Source organism: Heloderma suspectum, chromosome 3 (genome assembly GCF_057233095.1).
Source record: "Heloderma suspectum isolate Gila_16-S chromosome 3, 16-S_ref, whole genome shotgun sequence".
Taxonomy (NCBI): Eukaryota; Metazoa; Chordata; class Lepidosauria; order Squamata; family Helodermatidae; genus Heloderma; species Heloderma suspectum.
Window position 1 is genome coordinate 92,354,360 of NC_139460.1, and position 19,765 is coordinate 92,374,124.

General features: G+C 42.3%; 1 protein-coding gene across 1 annotated transcript in view; it reads right to left on the bottom strand.

Moving 5' to 3' along the window:
* The window catches only part of LOC146349939 (cystathionine beta-synthase-like protein), a 69,400-nt gene that overhangs the window by 12,944 nt on the left and 36,691 nt on the right, over window positions 1–19,765 (bottom strand). The window contains exons 8-13 of the mRNA XM_084843831.1: window positions 17,806–17,897; window positions 15,520–15,645; window positions 14,588–14,672; window positions 14,265–14,370; window positions 12,116–12,193; window positions 9,159–9,293 (exon numbers count right to left, since the gene is read on the bottom strand). Coding sequence (XP_084699957.1) covers window positions 9,159–9,293; window positions 12,116–12,193; window positions 14,265–14,370; window positions 14,588–14,672; window positions 15,520–15,645; window positions 17,806–17,897 — 622 coding nt within the window. The remainder of the gene's footprint in view (window positions 1–9,158; window positions 9,294–12,115; window positions 12,194–14,264; window positions 14,371–14,587; window positions 14,673–15,519; window positions 15,646–17,805; window positions 17,898–19,765) is intronic.

Below are 19,765 nucleotides of genomic sequence, written 5' to 3' on the forward strand. Positions count from 1 at the left end.
CAACAAAGAACATAATGAACCCCTTTTTGATCTCATAAGCCCCAATGAGGGAAAAGAGGTATAAAACCCTTGAATCTGCCATTGTTCAGGAGGGGCATGGTTGCATCTGGATTGTTTGTATGTGCACCTACCAACAGTACCCTCGATCCACGGGACACATACTAAGTGCTCTGGCCAAGTACTTGATAGCGTTGTGGTATGTGTTGGGTAGAATTCAGGGAAAGGATTTTACTGTCCAGGCTTAGATAAGGCACAGTTATCTTCGTTCTGACATACTCACTATTTGGGTTTGGGATCTTAGGCTTGGGCCTGGCTGACACTGTATCACCGTTGCCTCAGTGGGCCAGTCACAGTGTATACAGATCTGGAGCTGAGCAACAAACAGGGACTAACTGTATATTTAGTCATTTAATGCACCACATTTGGGTACCTAAGTTTTGACCAAGAAGGGCGCAGCTTCTTGAGAATTGTTTGTGTTAAGCTCTTACCTAAAAGGCGTGTAACCTCTCATGACTCAGAGAGCCTGAAACTCTTTGAGAATTCTCTGTAATCAAGTTTGTGCCTAGGAGGCGTGCAACCTCTTCAGCCTCAGAGAGAATGAGTGCAACTCTGAGGAGGTTCTACTTTTGCTTATTTCTTATATTCCAATAAATTTCCTTTTCTTTCATTTACATTGGTTGTGTGCGTGTTCTTCTCCACCTCATAAGATCCCAAACCTGTCAGCCTGATCAACTGAGTGGTCCTGGGTAAATTGAAATCCACATTTCACAGTTGGTGGAGAAGTGTGGGAGGGGGAGTATGGGACACGTGCATGAGCAACATTTAGAAAGAAGAAAAAAAGGAGTGAAGGGAGAGACTCCCAAACTAGATGAAGGCGGAGTTGAACAGAAATGTAACAGAGAAAGTACTTTGCTTCTTTTAACACCTGAAGGTGAAGTATCTACACTTGAGGGGGTTGCTGACCAGAACTGGACCTAACCTCTGGGGGACTGCACAAGACCTCAGGGTGGGGAGATCCACTCCTGGAGAGACCTTTCCAACCCTGAGAGATATGAAGGTAATAAGGAAAGAGCCTGGAGGCAGCCATAGAGTAAATTTGGTCTGCTGCTAAATGAGAAATTAAAGAAGAAAGCATGCACCAATTAATTGTTGTTGTTGTTGTTCAGTCGTGTCTGACTCTTCGTGACCCCATGGACCATAGCACGCCAGGCCTTCCTGTCCTCTGCTCTCTCCCGGAGTGTGCTCAAGTTCATATTCATTGCATCGGTGATGCTATCTAGCCATCTCATCCTCTGCCGTCCCCTTCTCCTTTTGCCTTCAGTCTTTCCCAGCATCAGGGTCTTTTCCAGGGAGTTTTCTCTTCGCATTGGTGGCCAAAATATTTGAGCTTCAGCTTCAGTATCTGTCCTTCCAATGAGCACTCAGGGTTGATTTCCTTTAGGATGGACTGATTTGATCTCCATGCAGTCCAGGGGACTCGTAAGAGTCTTCTCCAGCACCACAGTTCGAGAGCATCAATTCTTCGGCGCTCAGCCTTCCTTATAGTCCAGCTCTCACAGCCATACGCTACTACTGGGAAAACCATAGCTTTGATTAGACGGACCTTTGTTGGCAAGGTGATGTCTCTGCTTCTTACTATGCTGTCTAGGTTGGCCATAGCTTTCCTCCCAAGGAGCAAGCGTCTTTTAATTTCATGGCTACAGTCACCGTTTGCGGTGATCTTGGAGCCCAAGAAAGTAAAATCTGTCACTGCTTCCATTTCTTCCCCTTTTATATGCCAGGAAGTGATGGGGCCAGATGCCATGATCTTCGTTTTTTTAATGTTGAGTTTCAAACCACCTTTTGCACTCTCCTCTTTCACCCTCAACAAGAGGCTCTTGAGATCCTCTTCGCTTTCTGCCATTAGGGTGGTATCGTCTGCATATCGGAGGTTGTTGATAATTCTCCCAGCAATCTTAATTCCGACCTCTGATTCATCCAACCCGGCATTTCTCATGATGTACTTTGCATATAAGTTAAATAAGCAGGGTGACAATATGCAGCCTTGTCGTACTCCTTTCCCAATTTTGAACCAATCGGTTGTTCCATGTCTGGTTCTTACTGTTGCTTCTTGACCCTCGTACAGGTTTCTCAGGAGACAGGTAAGGTGGTCTGGTACTCCCATCACTTTAAGAATTTGCCACAGTTTGTTGTGATCCACACAATCAAAGGCTTTAGTGTAGTCAATGAAGCAGAAATACACATTTTTCTGGAATTCTCTTGCTTTCTCCATGATGCAGCGAATGTTGGCGATTTGATCTCTAGTTCCTCTGCCTCTTCAAAACCCAGCTTGTACTTCTGGTAGTTCTCGGTTCGCATACTGCTGAAGCCTAGCTTGTAGGATTTTGAGCATCACCTTGCTGGCATGTGAAATGAGCGCAATTGTACAGTAGTTTGAACACTCTTTGGTGTTGCCTTTCTTTGGAATTGGAATGTAAACTGACCTTTTCCAGTCTTGCAGCCATTGTTGAGTGTTCCAAATTTGTTGGCATATTGAATGCAGCACTTTAACAGCATCATCTTTTAGGATTTTAAATAACTCAGCTGGAATACTGTCATCTCCGCTAGCTTTGTTGTTACTAATGCTTCCTAAGGCCCACTTGACTTCACTCTCTAGGATGTCCGGCTCAAGTTCAGTGACCGCACTATCATGGCTCTCAGGGACATTCAGATCTTTCCTGTATAGTTCTTCTGTGTATTCTTTCCACCTCTTCTTAATCTCATCTGCTTCTGTTAGGTCCCTGCCTTCTTTGTCCTTTATCATGCCAGTCTTTGCACAAAACGTTACCTTGAGATCTCCGATTTTCTTGGAGAGATCTCTAGTCTTTCCCATTCGGTTGTTTTCCTCGATTTCTTTGCATTGTTCATTTAAGAAGGCCTTCTCGTCTCTCCTTGCTATTCCCTGGAACTCTGCATTCAGTTGGGTATATCTTCCCCTTTCTCCCTTGCTTTTCGCTTCCCTTCTTTCCTCAGCTACTTGTAAAGCCTCATCAGACAGCCACTTCGCTTTCTTGCATTTCTTTTTCTTTGGGATGGATTTCGTTGCTGCCTCCTGAACAATGTTACGGACCTCCGTCCATAGTTCCTCAGGCACTCTGTCTATCAGGTGTAATCCCTGAAATCTATTCCTCACCTCCACTGTGTATTCATAAGGGATATGATTTAGGTCATACCTGAATGGTTTAGTGGTTTTCCCTACATTCTTCAATTTCAGCCGAAATTTTGCAAGAAGCAGCTCATGATCTGAGCCACAGTCAGCTCCAGGTCTTGTTTTTACTGACTGTATAGAGCTTCTGCATCTTTGGCTGCAAAGGACATAATCAATCTGATTTCGATATTGACCATCTGGTGATGTCCATGTGTAGAGTCGTCTCTTGTGCTATTGGAAAAGAGTGTTTGCTATGATCAGCGTGTTCTCTTGGCAAAACCCTATTAGCCTTTGTCCTGCTTCATTTTGTACACCAAGGCCATGCTTGCCTGTTATCCTGGTGATTTCTTGACTTCCTACTTTAGCATTCCAATCCCCTATGATGAAGAGGACATCTTTTTTGGTGTTAGTTCTAGAAGGTGTTGTAGGTCTTCACAGAACCAATCAACCTCAGCTTCTTCGGCATCAGTGGTTGGGGCATAGACTTGAATTACTGTGATGTTGAATGGTTTGCCTTGGATTCGTACTGAGATCATTCTGTCGTTTTTAAGATTGTACCCCAGTACTGCTTTTCCCACCCTTTTCTTGACTATGAGTGCTACTCCATTTCTTCTAAGGGATTCTTGCCCACAATAGTAGATATGATGGTCACCTGAATTAAATTCGCCCATGCCTGTCCATTTTAGTTCGCTGATTCCCAAGATGTCGATGTTCAATCTTGCCATCTCATGTTTGACCACCTCCAACTTACCTTGATTCATTGATCTGACATTCCAGGTTCCTAAACAATATTGTTCTTTACAGCATCGGATTTTCTTTTCACCACCAGACACATCCACAGCTGAGTGTGCTTTCGGCTTTGGCCCAGCCGCTTCACTCTTTCTGGCGCTACTTGGAAATACCCTCTGCTCTTCCCCTTTAGTATATTGGACACCTTCCGACCTGAGGGTCTCATCTTCTGGCGTCATCTCTTTTAGCCTTGTGATACGTTCCATGGGGTTTTCTTGGCAAGAATACTGGAGTGGGTTGCCATTTCCTTCTCCAGTGGACCACATTTTGTCAGAACTCTCTGCCATGACCTGTACGTCTTGGGTGGCCCTGCACGGCATAGCTTATGGCTTCACTGAGTTATGCAAGCCCCTTCGCCACAACAAGGCAGTGATCCATGAAGAGGAATTAATTGTAGAGCAACTCAAAAGCTCACACAGTCAGGCTGCAATGCAAGCACATGAGTAAGAGAAAGTGCAGGCATTGCACTCAAATAATCAGGAGCACGAATTGGATGCTGTGCACTGAGAAAATTGGCAAAACAAAGTTCCAGAAACCTACAGTTAGAAATCAAATAAAGCAAGGTGTATGAGAAAAAGATTGCCAGCTTGAATTGTCAATTGGCTATATGTGCAGTTCAAATGGCCAGTCTTACAGTATACAGGGAGTTGTTATCCTCTCCTAGAAGAGAGAGGAAAAATTAAAAAGAAAAAAAAATGGGGAAAAGGTAAAGGTACAATGGTTCTGAATTTAGCACGTTAAGTCACTGGTGAGATTCTGCTGGGTCCGGTGGAGTATCATGTCATTGACTAGCAGGCTTGATCCATTTGAAGTAGATAAAGCAGCCCCTTGGCTGATCACCTTCTAGAAGAAAATTTGAGACAGCTTTGCTGAAACAATGCATCAGAAACAGGCAAAGCAAAGAAGTGTGCTAGATATATTGGGATAGAGAGTCCAAAGCAAAATTCCAGAATGTGTGAGAGTGCTGAATGAGTGACAGAATGAATTTAAGAAAGGAATGAGTAGAGGAGAGCCTCAAGCCACCCACATTGTGAATGAGTGTAACAAAATGTTAAAGAACGTGTGAAAATCAAAGCAGCGCTGCAGTGTGTGAATGATTAAGAGTCTGAGAAGAATGAATGCTCAGTCCCTAGGTGTGTGTCTTAAAATAAGGTGGGAGGATGTGACTGAAAGGCAAAAGACAGCCTATGCCAAATGTGCAATCTTTATGGAATGGATATCATTGGGACTGGCGTAAGGCAGAAAGTTTAAGTAGGTGAGTTTCTGCTGAGAGCTTGGAAGAAGGCTAAATGACTTTACAGCCTAACTTGCAGAGAAGACAGGTGAAGAGTTAAGGCTGGTGCATGGCAAGGAGAGTTTTATGTAGAAAGTTTGAAACACGATCTGCAAAACAGGCAGGTCAGAAAGAGAGAGAAGGAGAGAGAAATTTCTCTTCCCAAACAAGGGGAAGAGGTAATAGCCCACCTCTGGGCTATGACATATCAAGTTTACTGCATTCCTGAATGTGTTACTAGCATTGCTTTGCTAGCACCTTTGTAGAGGGGGTGAGGAATTTCAGACTCCCAAGAGTTAATTTGCATTTAAATTCAAGTCACAAGGCAATGCTCATCCTGGTACCCGCTCTTCTATCAGTCTTTATACACAAAAAGGCACATGGGGGTAGGTGAAATGCTTTTGTTGTTGTTTTTATATCCCTAATGGAGACTTGGGGGACATGGGGAAAAAAAGTTCATAAAGCACTTGTTAACAATTATTGATGTTTTCTCTGTACAGACAAAAGCACCCCAGTAGGATTCCAGCTCAGAGACAAAACAAGGGAGCACATGCTAATCAACTGAAATCATATTATCCTTCCCAGACAGTGTATCAAGAATGTCTTTGCCTTCTTGGGAAATCATCCTAGGGGATCCAGAAAGGGAAGTGATAGGAGAATAATCAAACTGGGACAGCCTGCAAGGAAACACTTGCCATGTATTGGTGCAGGAGATATGGTTTTTCACAATATCAGGAGCGACTAGCGTCACTGTCTGGAGAAGAAAAGGGAAATGAAATAACTTGCTGGAAAGCTCCTGACTTGCCCTGGGTAGAAGATTGTTTTCATAATACTGTGCTTAGGTGGAACCCAGGATTTAATTGGAAAAGAAAGTGGAATCCTTTAGATACCACCATCCCGCTCAAAAGTGAATTCAGATGTGCCCCCATAAGAGAGGCTAATAGAGGGGTGAGCAGGAGGAAGAGGGAAGGGGTTAGGTGAAAATGCCTGAAGATCTTATCTGCGCTTTCTCTGTTTCCTCCCCTTTCTCCCTCATGTTTCTTGGGAATAAGCAGTAATAGCAGAAACCCCAAAGTGACCGTTCTTGCTGCTTCAAACCAAAGATTTCATATGGCTTTTAGAGATATGTGCAGGTGGCTTATGTTTTATGCTTTGCTGCAAGTATTCTTGAATACACATGCCCAAGACAAGGTAAATTCGAATATAGTCAAGAATTGGCTCTGGTAGAAGAGCCAATTGTAGAGTGTTTGAAATTTTGTGATAGGACAGGTCTTAAGGTTTATTCTTACTGCAAGAAAATGTTGGAGCCACAGATTTCATAGTAATGCAAATATCTGCCAGATCAGGTCCCTGATGATCGTATCAATCTGATTCTCTCCACCCCCACATCTACAAAATTAACTCTCTACCAAGTTTATCAAGTTTTTCAGAAATTCCACCCACAGACCACTTTGCCATTCAAGATCTGTGACTATGCCTCGTATTGTCTAGAGGCCTCGTATAAGACTACTGCCTTATTGTCTAGAGGTGAGAAAATCCTAGATGAAGCAACAATGAAGAATTGTAGAACAAATATTACATGGAAAGGTATGAACTGAATTATATAACGTTACAGAAAGAAAGAGGTGTGTTCTGATCGGGACTTTTATGGGACAGAGTGAACTTGGCTGCAGATGCATGGAATCTCCAGCAGGGGCCCGTACGAGACTCCAAGATGGGACAGTTAGAAAAAGCAGTGGGCCTAATCACCAGAGCTGATTTGGCAACTATCCAGCTTGTTTCACAGGTGGTGAAGCATACAGTGGCCCTGATGCTCTACATCCAAGAGATTTTGAAGAACTTAATGGATAAGATCATCAAGCCTGGAGAAGCAAAAGCCTGGAATATCAGGTGTGACCAGCTGCAGTGATTCCTGAAACAGAAATTCCAGATGATCAAAGCTGATGTGAAACAAAGAGTTTTGGCTAAGAGAGAGATCCAGAAAATTCATGGAGTCTCATGGCATCTTTGGCAATATTGACATGTTTAGAAATTTTTCAATTGGACTTGAAACAAGGTCAGTTGCCCCTTTTTCAGCAGTGAGTCCAGTGGATAAGAAATGGGCACCAGCAATAGAGATGCAGGCAGGATGATGACAAAGCTGCATATGAGACTGAATCATGCACAAGAATGTTTGAGAGATGGAAGTCCTCAGTAATCTAGCAAAAAGGGATATTTCAGATACAACAACAAATGCCAAGATATTTAGATTGCGGAGAGGAACTCGTGAGTGCTACGAACCGCAGGACCCTTTCAAATGGTATGTATTAATCAAATGGTATGTATCATATGTGAAAAGAAGCACTACTTTTAGATGGAGATAGAATGAAATGATATTTCAAAATAAAAGTATTGTGGATGACACTAAAAAGAAATTGAGATAATTTTTTGAATTGAATCTGGACAAGGAAACGAGTATCCGAACAGTATGGGATACAAGTAAGGCCTATATGAGAGGTTATTTTATACAACAAAACACGCAACTGAAAAAGAAAAGAGAAGAGAAGGTACAACATATTCTAAAACAAATAAAGGAGAAGGAAGAATTCCTAAAGAAAAAACCAGGAAAGGCAAGTGTCCTCCGACAGATTAAATTACTCCAATAACAATTGTTGATGTTAACAGTTCAGGATATGCAAAAAAAATTAAACTTTGTAAAACAAAGAAATTTTGAATTTGCTAATAAACCAGGAAGATGGTTGGCCTATAAACTTAGAAAGGAAAAAGAAAAGAAAACAATTGTGAAAATAAGTGAAAATGGATTAGAATTAACCGATAATGTGGCAATTCAGAAAGCCTTTTGTCAATATTATTCAAATTTGTATAAAGGACAGGATATCTCCCCAGAATTAATGGATAAATATATTCATAAACAAAATTTACCAAAACTTACTAAGGAACAAAAACAAATGATGAATGGCCCAATAACAGTAAATGAAATGGTGGAAGCAATTAAAAAAAAATTAAATTGGGAAAAACTCTGGGACCAGATGGAATATCAGGATTATATTATAAGTAGTGTGAAGAAGAAATTTTACAACCATTGAAAAATATGATGAACAGTATTTTAGAAAAGGGGGAGATACTGGAAACATGGAAAACAGCATATATAACATTAATACCTAAAGCAGGACAGGATTTAACCTCGACAAAAAACTACAGACCAATTTCATGATTAAACAATGACTATAAGATATCTGCAACAATTTTGGCAGAAAGGCTCAAGAAAATATTGCAGGAGTTTGTATATGAGAACCAAAGTGGTTTCTTACCGACAGATGAGAGATAATGTAAGAATGGTCTTGAATGTGGTGGAATATTTGGAAAAACACCCAGAAAAACAAGCAGGTCTGATTTTTTAGATGCAGAGAAAGCATTTGATAATCTCAACTGGAAATTTTTAATTAAGATTTTAAGACTGGACCTCTCAAGCTTCAGAGAAGGGCGCAGCTTCTTGAGGATTGTTTGTGTTAAGCTCATACCTGAGAGGCATGCAACCTCTCATGTCTCAGAGAGTCTGAAACTCTTTGAGAATTCTCTGTAATCAAGTTTGTACCTAGGAGGTGCGCAACCTCTTCAGCCTCAGAGAGAGAGAATACAACTCTCTGAGGAGGTCCTACTTTTGCTTATTTCTTCTATTCCAATAAATTTCCTTTTCTTTCATTTACATTGGCTGTGTACGTGTTCTTCTCCACCTCATAAGATCCCAAACCTCCCAGCCAGATCTACTGAGTGGTCCTAGGTAAATTGAAATCTATATTTCACAAAATTATAGGAAAAACTTCTGCATGATGTGTATGCCATCAGTAGTACTTTAGAAACTGGGTTTATATGGAGGAAGGAAGGGAAAATATCAAGGTCTGCACATACCCAGATTCATCAACCACTGGTACCTGGTCAAATCCCTTCTCTCTGAGTATGTCAATGGTCTTTTCACAGGTGACACTTGGTAGTACTGTCAGGGGAGCTGAGAGACGTAATTCCTGAACTTTCAAGTGCCACCACCTAGGGGAAAACATGATAATAAAATCACTGTCCACAGACAGTTTTATAGCATGCAATTCAGGTACTGTGGAAAAAATTGTGTTTCTGTACTTTGCAAATAAGCTTTGCAAATAAGAAAGACATGTGAGACCAATTACTGGGTTCAAGAGTAAATACAGCAGTATACCCTCTGCCCCAGTTAGTCCCAGAAGAGGTCATTTTGTGTATTGTGGCATGTGGGTTATATGAGATCGGCTGCACATTTGGAGTATCCATTGTTTTTGGTCAGCACAGGACATGGGTATCACTACTGCATCACTGACAGCAGGGCAGCTATGGAGCTGGCCATCTTCCTGTTCTTGCCAGAAAAATATTGCCGTGGGGGGGAAGGGTCATCCGTCTTTTCTAAGGATGCTTCCCACATCTGAAAATGTGCCCTCTAGTGCCAAACAACAGTGCAGGCAGCTGCCATTACAAACATGCTCTCAGTGAAGCTCTTTCCGTTTCTTAAATGCTGATATCTCATAGATCTCATAGAATCATAGGGCTGGAAGGGGTCTACAAGACCATCGAGTCCAACCCCTGCTCAATGCAGGAAGCCTGATTCCCAGGCGGTCTCCCATCCAATAAGTGAAATTAGCACCCTAAAAAACAATGGGAAAGGGTTATTCAAAGGATACTAGACAAACTTGACCAAAAAAACCAAACCGGAAGTGGGCAGTATTCAATATTGTGCTGTGCTTTTGCCGTTTCTGTTGTGCCAGCGGGACCCACCACTAGTGTAATAGGAAGTAGCGCTTCCTAAAACAACCCTGGAAATGAGTGGAAACGCTTCTTTCCAGAACAGGACAGGTCAGCAGAGCTTCCTTCTGCAAGTTGACCTACCCTGTTCTGAAACCAGCGTTTCAGCATGTTTCAGTTTGCTTCAGGATCTGCTAGCTTCCCGTTAAGTTAGCAATAGGTATCGCTAACTTGTTGGCAGTGTTGGATACTGCCCAATAAGAAAAACCTGTAGGATATTAATGGCTACACAAAGTGAGCTTCAAGTTGGTGAGATTGACAACATCTGGATATCATTATTTTAGGGCACTATCCTATGCATGTCCAGACAGAAAAAAAGTCCTACAACTCCCAGCATGCCCCAACCAGTCATGCTGGCTGTTACAGGACTTCTCTCCCTCTAAACATACATAGGATTATGCCCTTAGCAAGCTAGGCAATAATATGAATTTGGTAATAAGAATGCAAAACTGTTAGTGAAAGCCCTGAAAAATAAATGAGCTGAAGGCTTCATCCTGAATATCAAAGATGAAAAGGTGAAATACTTTATCACCAGACAATTTCTGAATTAAAATAAAGATAACCATGGGCAATCTGAAACATGGCAAGCCCCCAGGAAGCAACAGACTCACTGGCCAGTTTTATAAATTGTTTAGTCCTGATGAATGAGCAACAGGCTAAGATTCTATCTCTTCTGCTATAGATCAGAAACATAGCCTTTCCTGTTTTACTCCTATGAAGGTGGATGCTTTCCTTCATTAGTGCAAGACAGCTTCCCACAAGTTTCCACTTTAAAATAGATGGGCGTACTTTGTAGGAGACATTCCATGTCTGACTGTGTGCAAAATTTTAAACATTGACATTTTAGCACACACATCTAGGGAAAATCCTACCAATTGCTCTAGAGTTTACACTTCTCTTCAAAACTTACTCTTTTGTGCACCTGGCCTTTGGGATTAGTTGTAAATGGGGTGGGTGGGGGGCAAGTAGCCATGAAATGCAAAAAGGTAGAGTCTGTGACAGTTCTGTGTAAAGTGCAAGATAAGCAGAGTGACCATTCCCTGCAGCACTAATAACACAGCCATCCTAGCACAATTATTAAAGCTGGGTTTAATGAGTGTTATCACTCATGACTGCAGTTGTGAATGGTCACTTTACTTATCTAAAGCTTTCCATAAAATTGTCTATACATTTGGCCGGCATATTTGTTCACACACACATACACACGCATACACCTGCCAACTGAGGATAACACTTCATATATGTGGTGAAGTGGTCTTTAGTCCATGAAAACTTGCACCACAATAATTCTGTTAGTCTTTCAAATGTCAAAGTCTTTGGGGTTTTTTGCTTCAATAGATTAACATGGCAACCCCGGAAATCAAAATTATGACTTCAATTATTCTAGTAGAGCCAGAATTATATCTTCAAGAAAATAAATATCTCCAGTGCCTAGTGAGAGACAGAATGGACCAATGGGTCGTAATACAGTTGGATATGGGAAACCTGGAATTACTCTGCTGAGTCATTGATATTCTGGAAATAACACTTCAGTTTCATAAACAGTTGTTTCCCCTCCATGTATAAATCACTATAGCAAAAGTAGAGGGAAAATAGATTATTTGAGAAAAGGAGACATGAAATGTACCGATTTCCCCCCTGCTGCTCCATAAACTCCTTAACTAAAACTGAGTAAAGCTATTCAAGCCAAACAATGCGGTATGGCAGACTTCCCAAACCCATGCCTTCTCTAACATTCTCCATTGCTGGCTATGATGGGAGTGGTGGTCCAACACATCTGGAGGGCACCAGGTTGGGGAAGGCTGTGCTTAGGTGTAATACTCATATTTATGATTGAGACAGAGGGAGATATGTCTTAATTAAGAATACCAACTTTTTCCAAGCAACATTAATTCCGAGCATGACCTCATATATATATAAAAATGGTCCAACTTGACTAGACTATAAATGGTACAAAAAATGTAACTTAAGAGTGGATTTTTGGACAAGTGACTTCTTCACAAATACATTTGACTGAGCATTGACAGACACCATCCTCTCACCAAGGTCTGTGAATAATGTCATCCTCTTCTGTCATGAAGCCTTTTTGGGTCATCCATTTGTCACTCAAAAACTTGGACCTGGAAACCACAAGAATAAGTCACAAGCACCAATTAGGGTCACACCTGCCTTAAAGATAAACAAGTTATAAAGGATAACGTGGCATAAATTTTTTATAGCTTGTAAGTATGATAAAAATATATTATTTTAAATGCTTTGCTTTCAGGTAAGCTTTAAACATTCACATAAACATTTAATCAGGCTGATCCACACACAGGCCACACCGAGCCTGTGACACAGTCTCCAGCCCTGTAGTGGGCAGTCAGCTACTTTCCAGCAACACGACCTCTCCCTAGTTGGACTTAGGGCACCTGAAAGTGGCAGTGAGAAGGAAGTCTCTCTTGTGTGCGTGCACTGGTGATGGAGAGGGTGTTCTGAAAAGCTGAGAAAGAAGGGTCTAGACCAGGGGTGTTGAACCTCTTGCAGCCCAAGGGCTGAATTCCATTTTGGAGAAGCTCTTGGGGGCCACAGTGCCAAAGGCAAAGGGGGTGGGGCCAAAAATACCAGCCTATTTTAGCTTGCAGCTCTTATTGCCATTAACGAAGCTTCAGGAAAGGATTTTCAAGCTTTTACAATGAGGGAAAAAACCTTTCAAAATCTGGGAAAACCACCAAATGATTGGCGGTTGGGGCCAGGGGAAGGGGGTGGCCATTGGGGGAAGCCTAGAAGGCCAGAATGGGACCCCAGCAGGGCTGGATTTGGCCTCCAGTCTGGACGTTCTGACCCAAGTGTACAATTGAGCAGTGACAGCCTCTCAGAGTGAGTGAGTGGGAGATGGGAGGACAGCACAGGGGCAGCGTCAGCGAATGTGAGAGGCTGGACTTCATTTGGGGTGTCACAAGCCCACCTGCCCGCCTTTATTTATATAACAATGTATAGCCTGGTTACACACAACTTAGGGCGGATAACAGTTAGAACCAATGATAAAATACAATACTATTCAAACAGAGAAAAAAACACAATAAAAATAGATAGGATGCAGAAACTAAAACAAGACATTGGAAAAACTTGTCCATTAGATTGTGGTTTTAAGTTTTCATATTTTATATTGTTTTATGCTGCACCTTGTGGTTTTCATTTTTGTGAACTGCCCAGAGAGCTTTGGCTATTGGGCGGTATAGAAGTGAAATAAACAAACGGCTGCTTAAATAAGGTTTTTGCCATACAGTGAAACACTGTAAAGGGCACCAACCTAGCCTCCCAAGGGCAAAGAGTCCCTCAATTTAGGTGTGGCCAAGAGAACGGCCTTTCTCTTATCTCCATCCATGGCACCTCCAGCACAGCTGCGGCACAGAGATGGGTGTGGGCCAGCTGGCATTGGAGGAGGCAGCCCCTAAGGTGTCCCGGAGGTAATCAAGAATTATTTTTAGGAATAAACTAAACAACCTTTTAAGAAACTTCTACATAATAGACAGCTCCCAATTTTAATTCAAAAATAGCATGAATGTGCTTTTTAATGTCATTTTACATGTGGAAAGCAAAAAAACACCAGAGATATCATGAAATTATCTTTGTGTTTCGGTGAGAATAGGTGTTAACATTTTACCAGGTTTCTTTGCATAAGTTAAGAAACAATCCTATGGTCCCTGGGAGAGCGTCCCAGGAACAGAAGATTTTTTGGATTTCTCCCTCCTGAAGCCATAGGCACTCCAATCCCCCTCCCCCACTCCCTTGCAACCACAGAAAGAACAGCAACCTCTGTATTTCGAGGTTGCAAAAGCGACCTTGGACAAGCTCACTGAGCTAATAAAGGGGGTGTTCCTGTGGGCGGGGAGGGGAGAGGCTGGGATCCTGTGGCCTCTCTTGCCCCAGCCTCACCCACAGCAGCGCGACTCCTCTAGACAGGCTCAGAGGCCTGCCTAGAGGAAAAATACTGAAAGGAGGATGGAGACGTGAAAGTCGCCTCTGTCACTTCTCCCACCCTGGTGGCACCAGCCCAGCAGGGCACAGGAGCCACTTAGCCACAAATTAATCCCACACTGCTGCCATCATGTTTAGAGGCCCAACACCAAGTGTGAAGGACCAATCGTGCAGGCAGGGACCCCTGCCTCATCGTCAGTGCCAGGTAGAAAGACAGAAACAGTTACTTACATGTAGTTCCTGACAGAGTCAGGAAGGATGACAACACAGCGCTGACCTTCTTTCAGTTGTTTAGCAGCCTTCACAGCAACGGACATGGCACTGCCCGAACTGCCACCTGTCAAAATCAAATGGAACCCATTTTGAAAATGGAGACATGAAAGGAGACAGAGAACGGAGCCTGAGGTCAGTCTCTTGATTGGTAATTGAAATACTGTGTGGCCTGGCGCATGTTATTATCCCTGTAACTGACTCCAAGGAAGGTTTTGTCATGCCTTCCAAAGCTTTTTGAAAATTTGGTCAGATTTCAAATATGCCCTTCAGACTGCACTTACCACATAGCAATCCTTCATCTCTGATTAACATGCGCGCGAAGGCAAAAGTTTCCTCATCATTACACTTATACCATTTGTCCACCAGCTAGAAGAAAGAGAAGGGAACAAAGACAATGTGATACTTTAAGCCTGTCTCTCCACTCTGGTCTCTACTGATACTAAGTGGGGAGAAATAGATTCTACTGGCATTGGGTCTACCATCACACATTTTGGGAGAAGACACTTATGGGTGACTCAGAGGGCACCATGTTAGGTGTTTGTGCAGATGTGCATGCATGCGCACACACACACACGAAGGCGCTGCTGGAGTGGCGCTCGATGTGGCACAAGGAGCTGCAGCAGGAGTGCGGCAAAACCTTCATGTGCATGGAAGTGTCTTGCATGTCCACAAGGGGAGGGCTATTTGTACAGTTCAAACACAGTTCTCCTAGGGCAGGTTTTCCAGCTATGGTAAGTCAGAAAAGGCACTTCCTTGCCTCCTCTGACTAGTTCCATTTTAAGCCCATCCTCTTTCCTAATCTGCCATTAGTCTTGCAGTCATCAATTCACTTCCAGCAGCTCTAGAAAGGGGAAACTAGGACGCGTAGGCAGGAGTACTGAATTTGTAGCACAGGAGCAGCTAAGCCATATTGCACCATGCGCTAGTTTTCTTGCAAATGCAGGAGTGCTCTTTCACTAGCAACTGCTTCCCAGTCATGAAAAGAGGAACATCAGCCAATAATGCTCAGGAATGTCAATAAGACATTGAGATCAGCATGGTCTCCCATAATTCAGAGCAGGCAACTAGATCACACAGAAAGGTCACATACTTGAGAATCATGGACACTCCATCATGCTGTAAGGCTCATAGCGTTCAACAGTGACAGGAACACTATAAGCCTTACAGCATATGGCATGCACATCGGTGGAAAGACGCAAGCAACTTGACTTACTGATCTGTCCAGAACTGTAGGGATGAAATCATATCCGATCCCTTCCACTTCATAAGTGGTCTTGTCTGATGCATTCAGTCCTTCAGGCTCTGCAAGGATGGATCCTTCGGGATCAACACCTATAATCTGTGAAAGAGTTGGAAGACAGAGCCAGTATTTCAGTTTTCAAAACACAGCTATCAAAATGGCAGTGTTAAAATCACAGTAGTGATTCAATCAAAACTGTTGCACCAATGGAAGCTAAGCAGGGTCAGCCCTGGTTAGTACTTGGATGGGAGACTGCCTGGGAATCAGGCTTCCTGCAATGAGCAGGGGGTTGGATTCGATGGTCTTGTAGGCCCCTTCCAACTCTATGATTCTATGATGTAATGTTTCCCCTTCATTTGTGCCTTGAAAAATAGCCAAGTTGAATTTTATCATTTCTTTTCATGCCTGTGGGAAAATCTTGTTGCTCATACACTACTTTCACTTGGCTTAGTAAAAGGCTGAAACTCAAGACATTTGACCTGGATCCCACTCAGATGCTAGATCTCTTTACACAGTATCTATTTTGTGCCAACAATCCAAAAGCGGCCACCCACAAGTGACACAGAGAAGAACGTTATGTTATATGCTTATGGATGTACGTCTCCATATCACTCAAATAGTTGTGCAGAGATCACAGTACAGGGCAGGAAAGGATCCCAGCATGTTTTACTACACTTAAGATGCTACTAAGTGTTCTATTTCCTGTCAGGATTAAATCAATATCTAGAAGACAAGTGAAAACAAATTCTAGCAGCATCTACATCTTTTTTAGAATGTAGCCTGTGGGCAGGAATTGCCCTTACCAGCTTTGTACAATACCTAGAGCTGAGGCACTTCATAAATAACTGCTCTTATCAAGAAATAATTTCTTATTTAAAAGGTCAAGACTGCTTTCTCATAAAACTAAGCAGGACTGATACCAAGAAAAGAGTTAAAGTAGGAAGTTTACTCCTTAAAAGATTAATATGTAAGGGGCAAATCAGACATTACATACCGAATGTATGTAATGAAGCCCTGACTATTTCTTCTAAACAAAATGAAAAGCAATCTTAGGAGGATGTGATTTTGACCAGAAAAGTGGTAAGTGTGTGGGTGAGCTTAACCCTTTCCCTGGCAGGTCTTCCTGCTAAAAATGTTCCCCAGTTGCTTTTCCTCCCTTGTGGGGTTTGAGTGGGGTTCGAGTTGCATATTTATCTTTGTAAAACACACACCTGGAACCCTGTGGAAGAAAAAGCAGCTTGTACAGGAGGACAATTTTGAACAGTACAATGGCCAGTGGGGAAAGGATTAAACAGTCTTATCAATATAGGGTGCAATCCTATGCATGTTTAGACAGAAAATGTCCTACAACTCCAAGCATTCCCTAGCCAGCCATGCTAAGGATTTTTTTTTCTATCTAAACATGCATAGGATTGCACCCATAGTGTACAATATCAGCAATCAAAAGCTCACTAAAAACCCCATTACTTAAATTAACTACCAGAGACATACGGTTTTAATGGGTTGTAAAAGTCGATAAAGTAGCAGCTTTTCAGGCCTACCCAAGAGGCTATTCCATAACAGTCAGGGCCCTGATCTATGCACTTGCTGGTTTTACTTCCTGGAAAGTGAAACTGAGAGAGCATAGCCTTGTTTGCTGATCTCAGCATTGGGGAAGGTTTCTATAGGCGGTGGCATTCCATGTGCAGCTCCATGTAGCCAATATATGGGATAAAGGGTATGCGTCTTCTGTACTGTTGTGCAGAAGACGTGGGGGATCGTACACAAGGCACCCGCACATTTAATGCACGTTTAACATGAACACAATGCTGTTTGACTCGTGTGTGTGAACACTGCCACAACATTTCTCTTTGAGTTCGAAGAATAAGAGCTGGTCCACATAAGAATATTTTCCCCATACAAGCAGTTTCAACTTTCCTTAGACAGACGTTCAAGTGGATAAACACAGCGTGAAAGAGGCAGCAGATTGAGGATGTGGCCAGTGGACATCTTTATCATTGTGGCAACAGTGCCTTTTCCATCCAGCACAATCTTGGGAATTGCCGTAAGTCACCGCTATGACCACCTGGTTGATACATTATATTTATCCTATGAAAATGGATATAGCCAAAACTGTTTGCATGGAGAAGAAGGTGGTCTGTTACAGACCACCTGCCATTAGCTGAGTTTATTGTAGTGCCTGATCTGAAATAAGGAACACACTACAATAAAAAAGGCGATAGCTAAGCAGTGATCAAGATGCCCTCGTCTGAGACTTACTCTGCATTCAGGGCATTTCTCCTTTATTTTTCGGGCAATGCCAGTGATGGTGCCCCCTGTACCAGCTCCAGCCACAACCATGTCCACACTACCTATTGGAGAGGCAGAAAAACGTACCATTGAAACAGGCTATGAGCATTAAAGACACACATCCCATTTCATTTAGTCTTACCTAAAAGTCAAGATTGCTTCCTTGTGAATTAAAGCAGAACTGATATAGGGAAATAATGTATAATATGGATGTTACAAGCCAGTTGTGTAAGAACCACTATCACCACCTTCTTTCCATGTCACAAGACTGATACCTATCATCATAATGGAAGTAGCTTCATAGATACTTTGACATGTTTTTACTGATTATGTATAAGCTGCTCCAGAAGCCTTTTCTGGGCCAAGGAACGGGATAAAAACACTTTCATTAATCTAATATATGTCTGTCTCTTTCAAGAATGCTTCAAACCCTGGACTTTACCAGCTTATGGGGTTTCAAGGAGGTCACAAGCTTCTATATACTAGATACTTTATGCATAAGAATTTATTTATCCCACTTTTCTAATGCCTGCACACCACTCAAGGCGGCTTACATCGATTACATAAGTTAGACATGGCTCCTGTACCTTTTCAACTGGCGAAGACAACAAGACGATAGCACCTTCTTCTATCAGTGTAGGAGGAGAAGCTTCACTGGCCAAAATGCTGCCTTCTACTGGACTATTGAAGGCACAGTAGCCTGAATGCCACCCCTCCTGCCTTTTCTGCAATGGCTCTATGCTCACTGCTTTACTTAAAGTGCAGTACGGTTTTACAAAGATGTGTTCAGATATTTTTCAGATAGCAGTACCAGCAATTTAAATCAGCATTCCAGATGCAGGTCACAATCTTTAACCCAAATCTAGAGTAAGGGTTATTTCCTGGCGTATGCAACAGACATAAGGCTGCCTTAAAAAAATACTGTTATGTGGGAGCTCCCTCTATTGGTTCTAAGGCAGCAAATAAAAATAAAATAAAATAAAATAGGTAATCACCAAGCTCATAACTTTCCCCAGTACTATACTGTATACTGTATTAACTGAAGCCCAAATTAGTTACACATTACAAGGAATGCATGGCTGCTCCTGACCCCGTACCTCCCTGGCAATCTTTAAAGATGACGGGTGATGTGACATCACATTCTATTCAGAGTTTCCATACTAGTCCATTTCTTTGGCTGCTGGTTTCAGGAAACTCTCGAGTATGATGGCATCACATCACACACCTTCTTTAACTAAACAATACCAAGGTAATGTGAGAAAAGATGTAGATTGGTGGCAGAAATGTGTCCTTTGGCTGTGGGATGGTGACCAGACAGTGAAAAACAGAACTGAGTTGCCACTTTTCTTTAGATATAGAATGACAATGCCAGCAAAGTTTATTTATTTACTAAAATGTCTAGCCTGCCCTGTCCCGAGACCTTAGGTCATATGATGTATAATGATGCATAAACAAATAAAACAATAATTAAAATCCGAGATATATCTATCCAAATTCATGTGGACAGAGAATGGGCTTTTGGGATAGGAGACCAAGATCCAAGTCCTTGCTCAGCTGTGAAGTTCCTTCAGTGGTCTTGGGAAGTACCATCTCATAGGAGTGGTTCATACATGATAAGTATCACAGGCATACTATATGTACTCATGGCATACTCCATAGCATGATGTCCTAGGTAATGTGTAAAGCCAACATATGCCTCTTTCCCCAATGGCATATATGCATGGTACAACTGCTAAGCCGCAATGTGTTAAGTGGCCCTCAGCCTAACAAGCCACATGGAGCTCATGCAAGAATAAACGAGATATGACATTGTAAAATACCTTGTGCACTAAAAAGTGCTGTAGGATGCGACATGATAGTAATATAGAGTTATAGCGACATCTTAGCAATGTTTCTCAGAATTGCCCATTTCTGCAAGCTTGTCAGATGA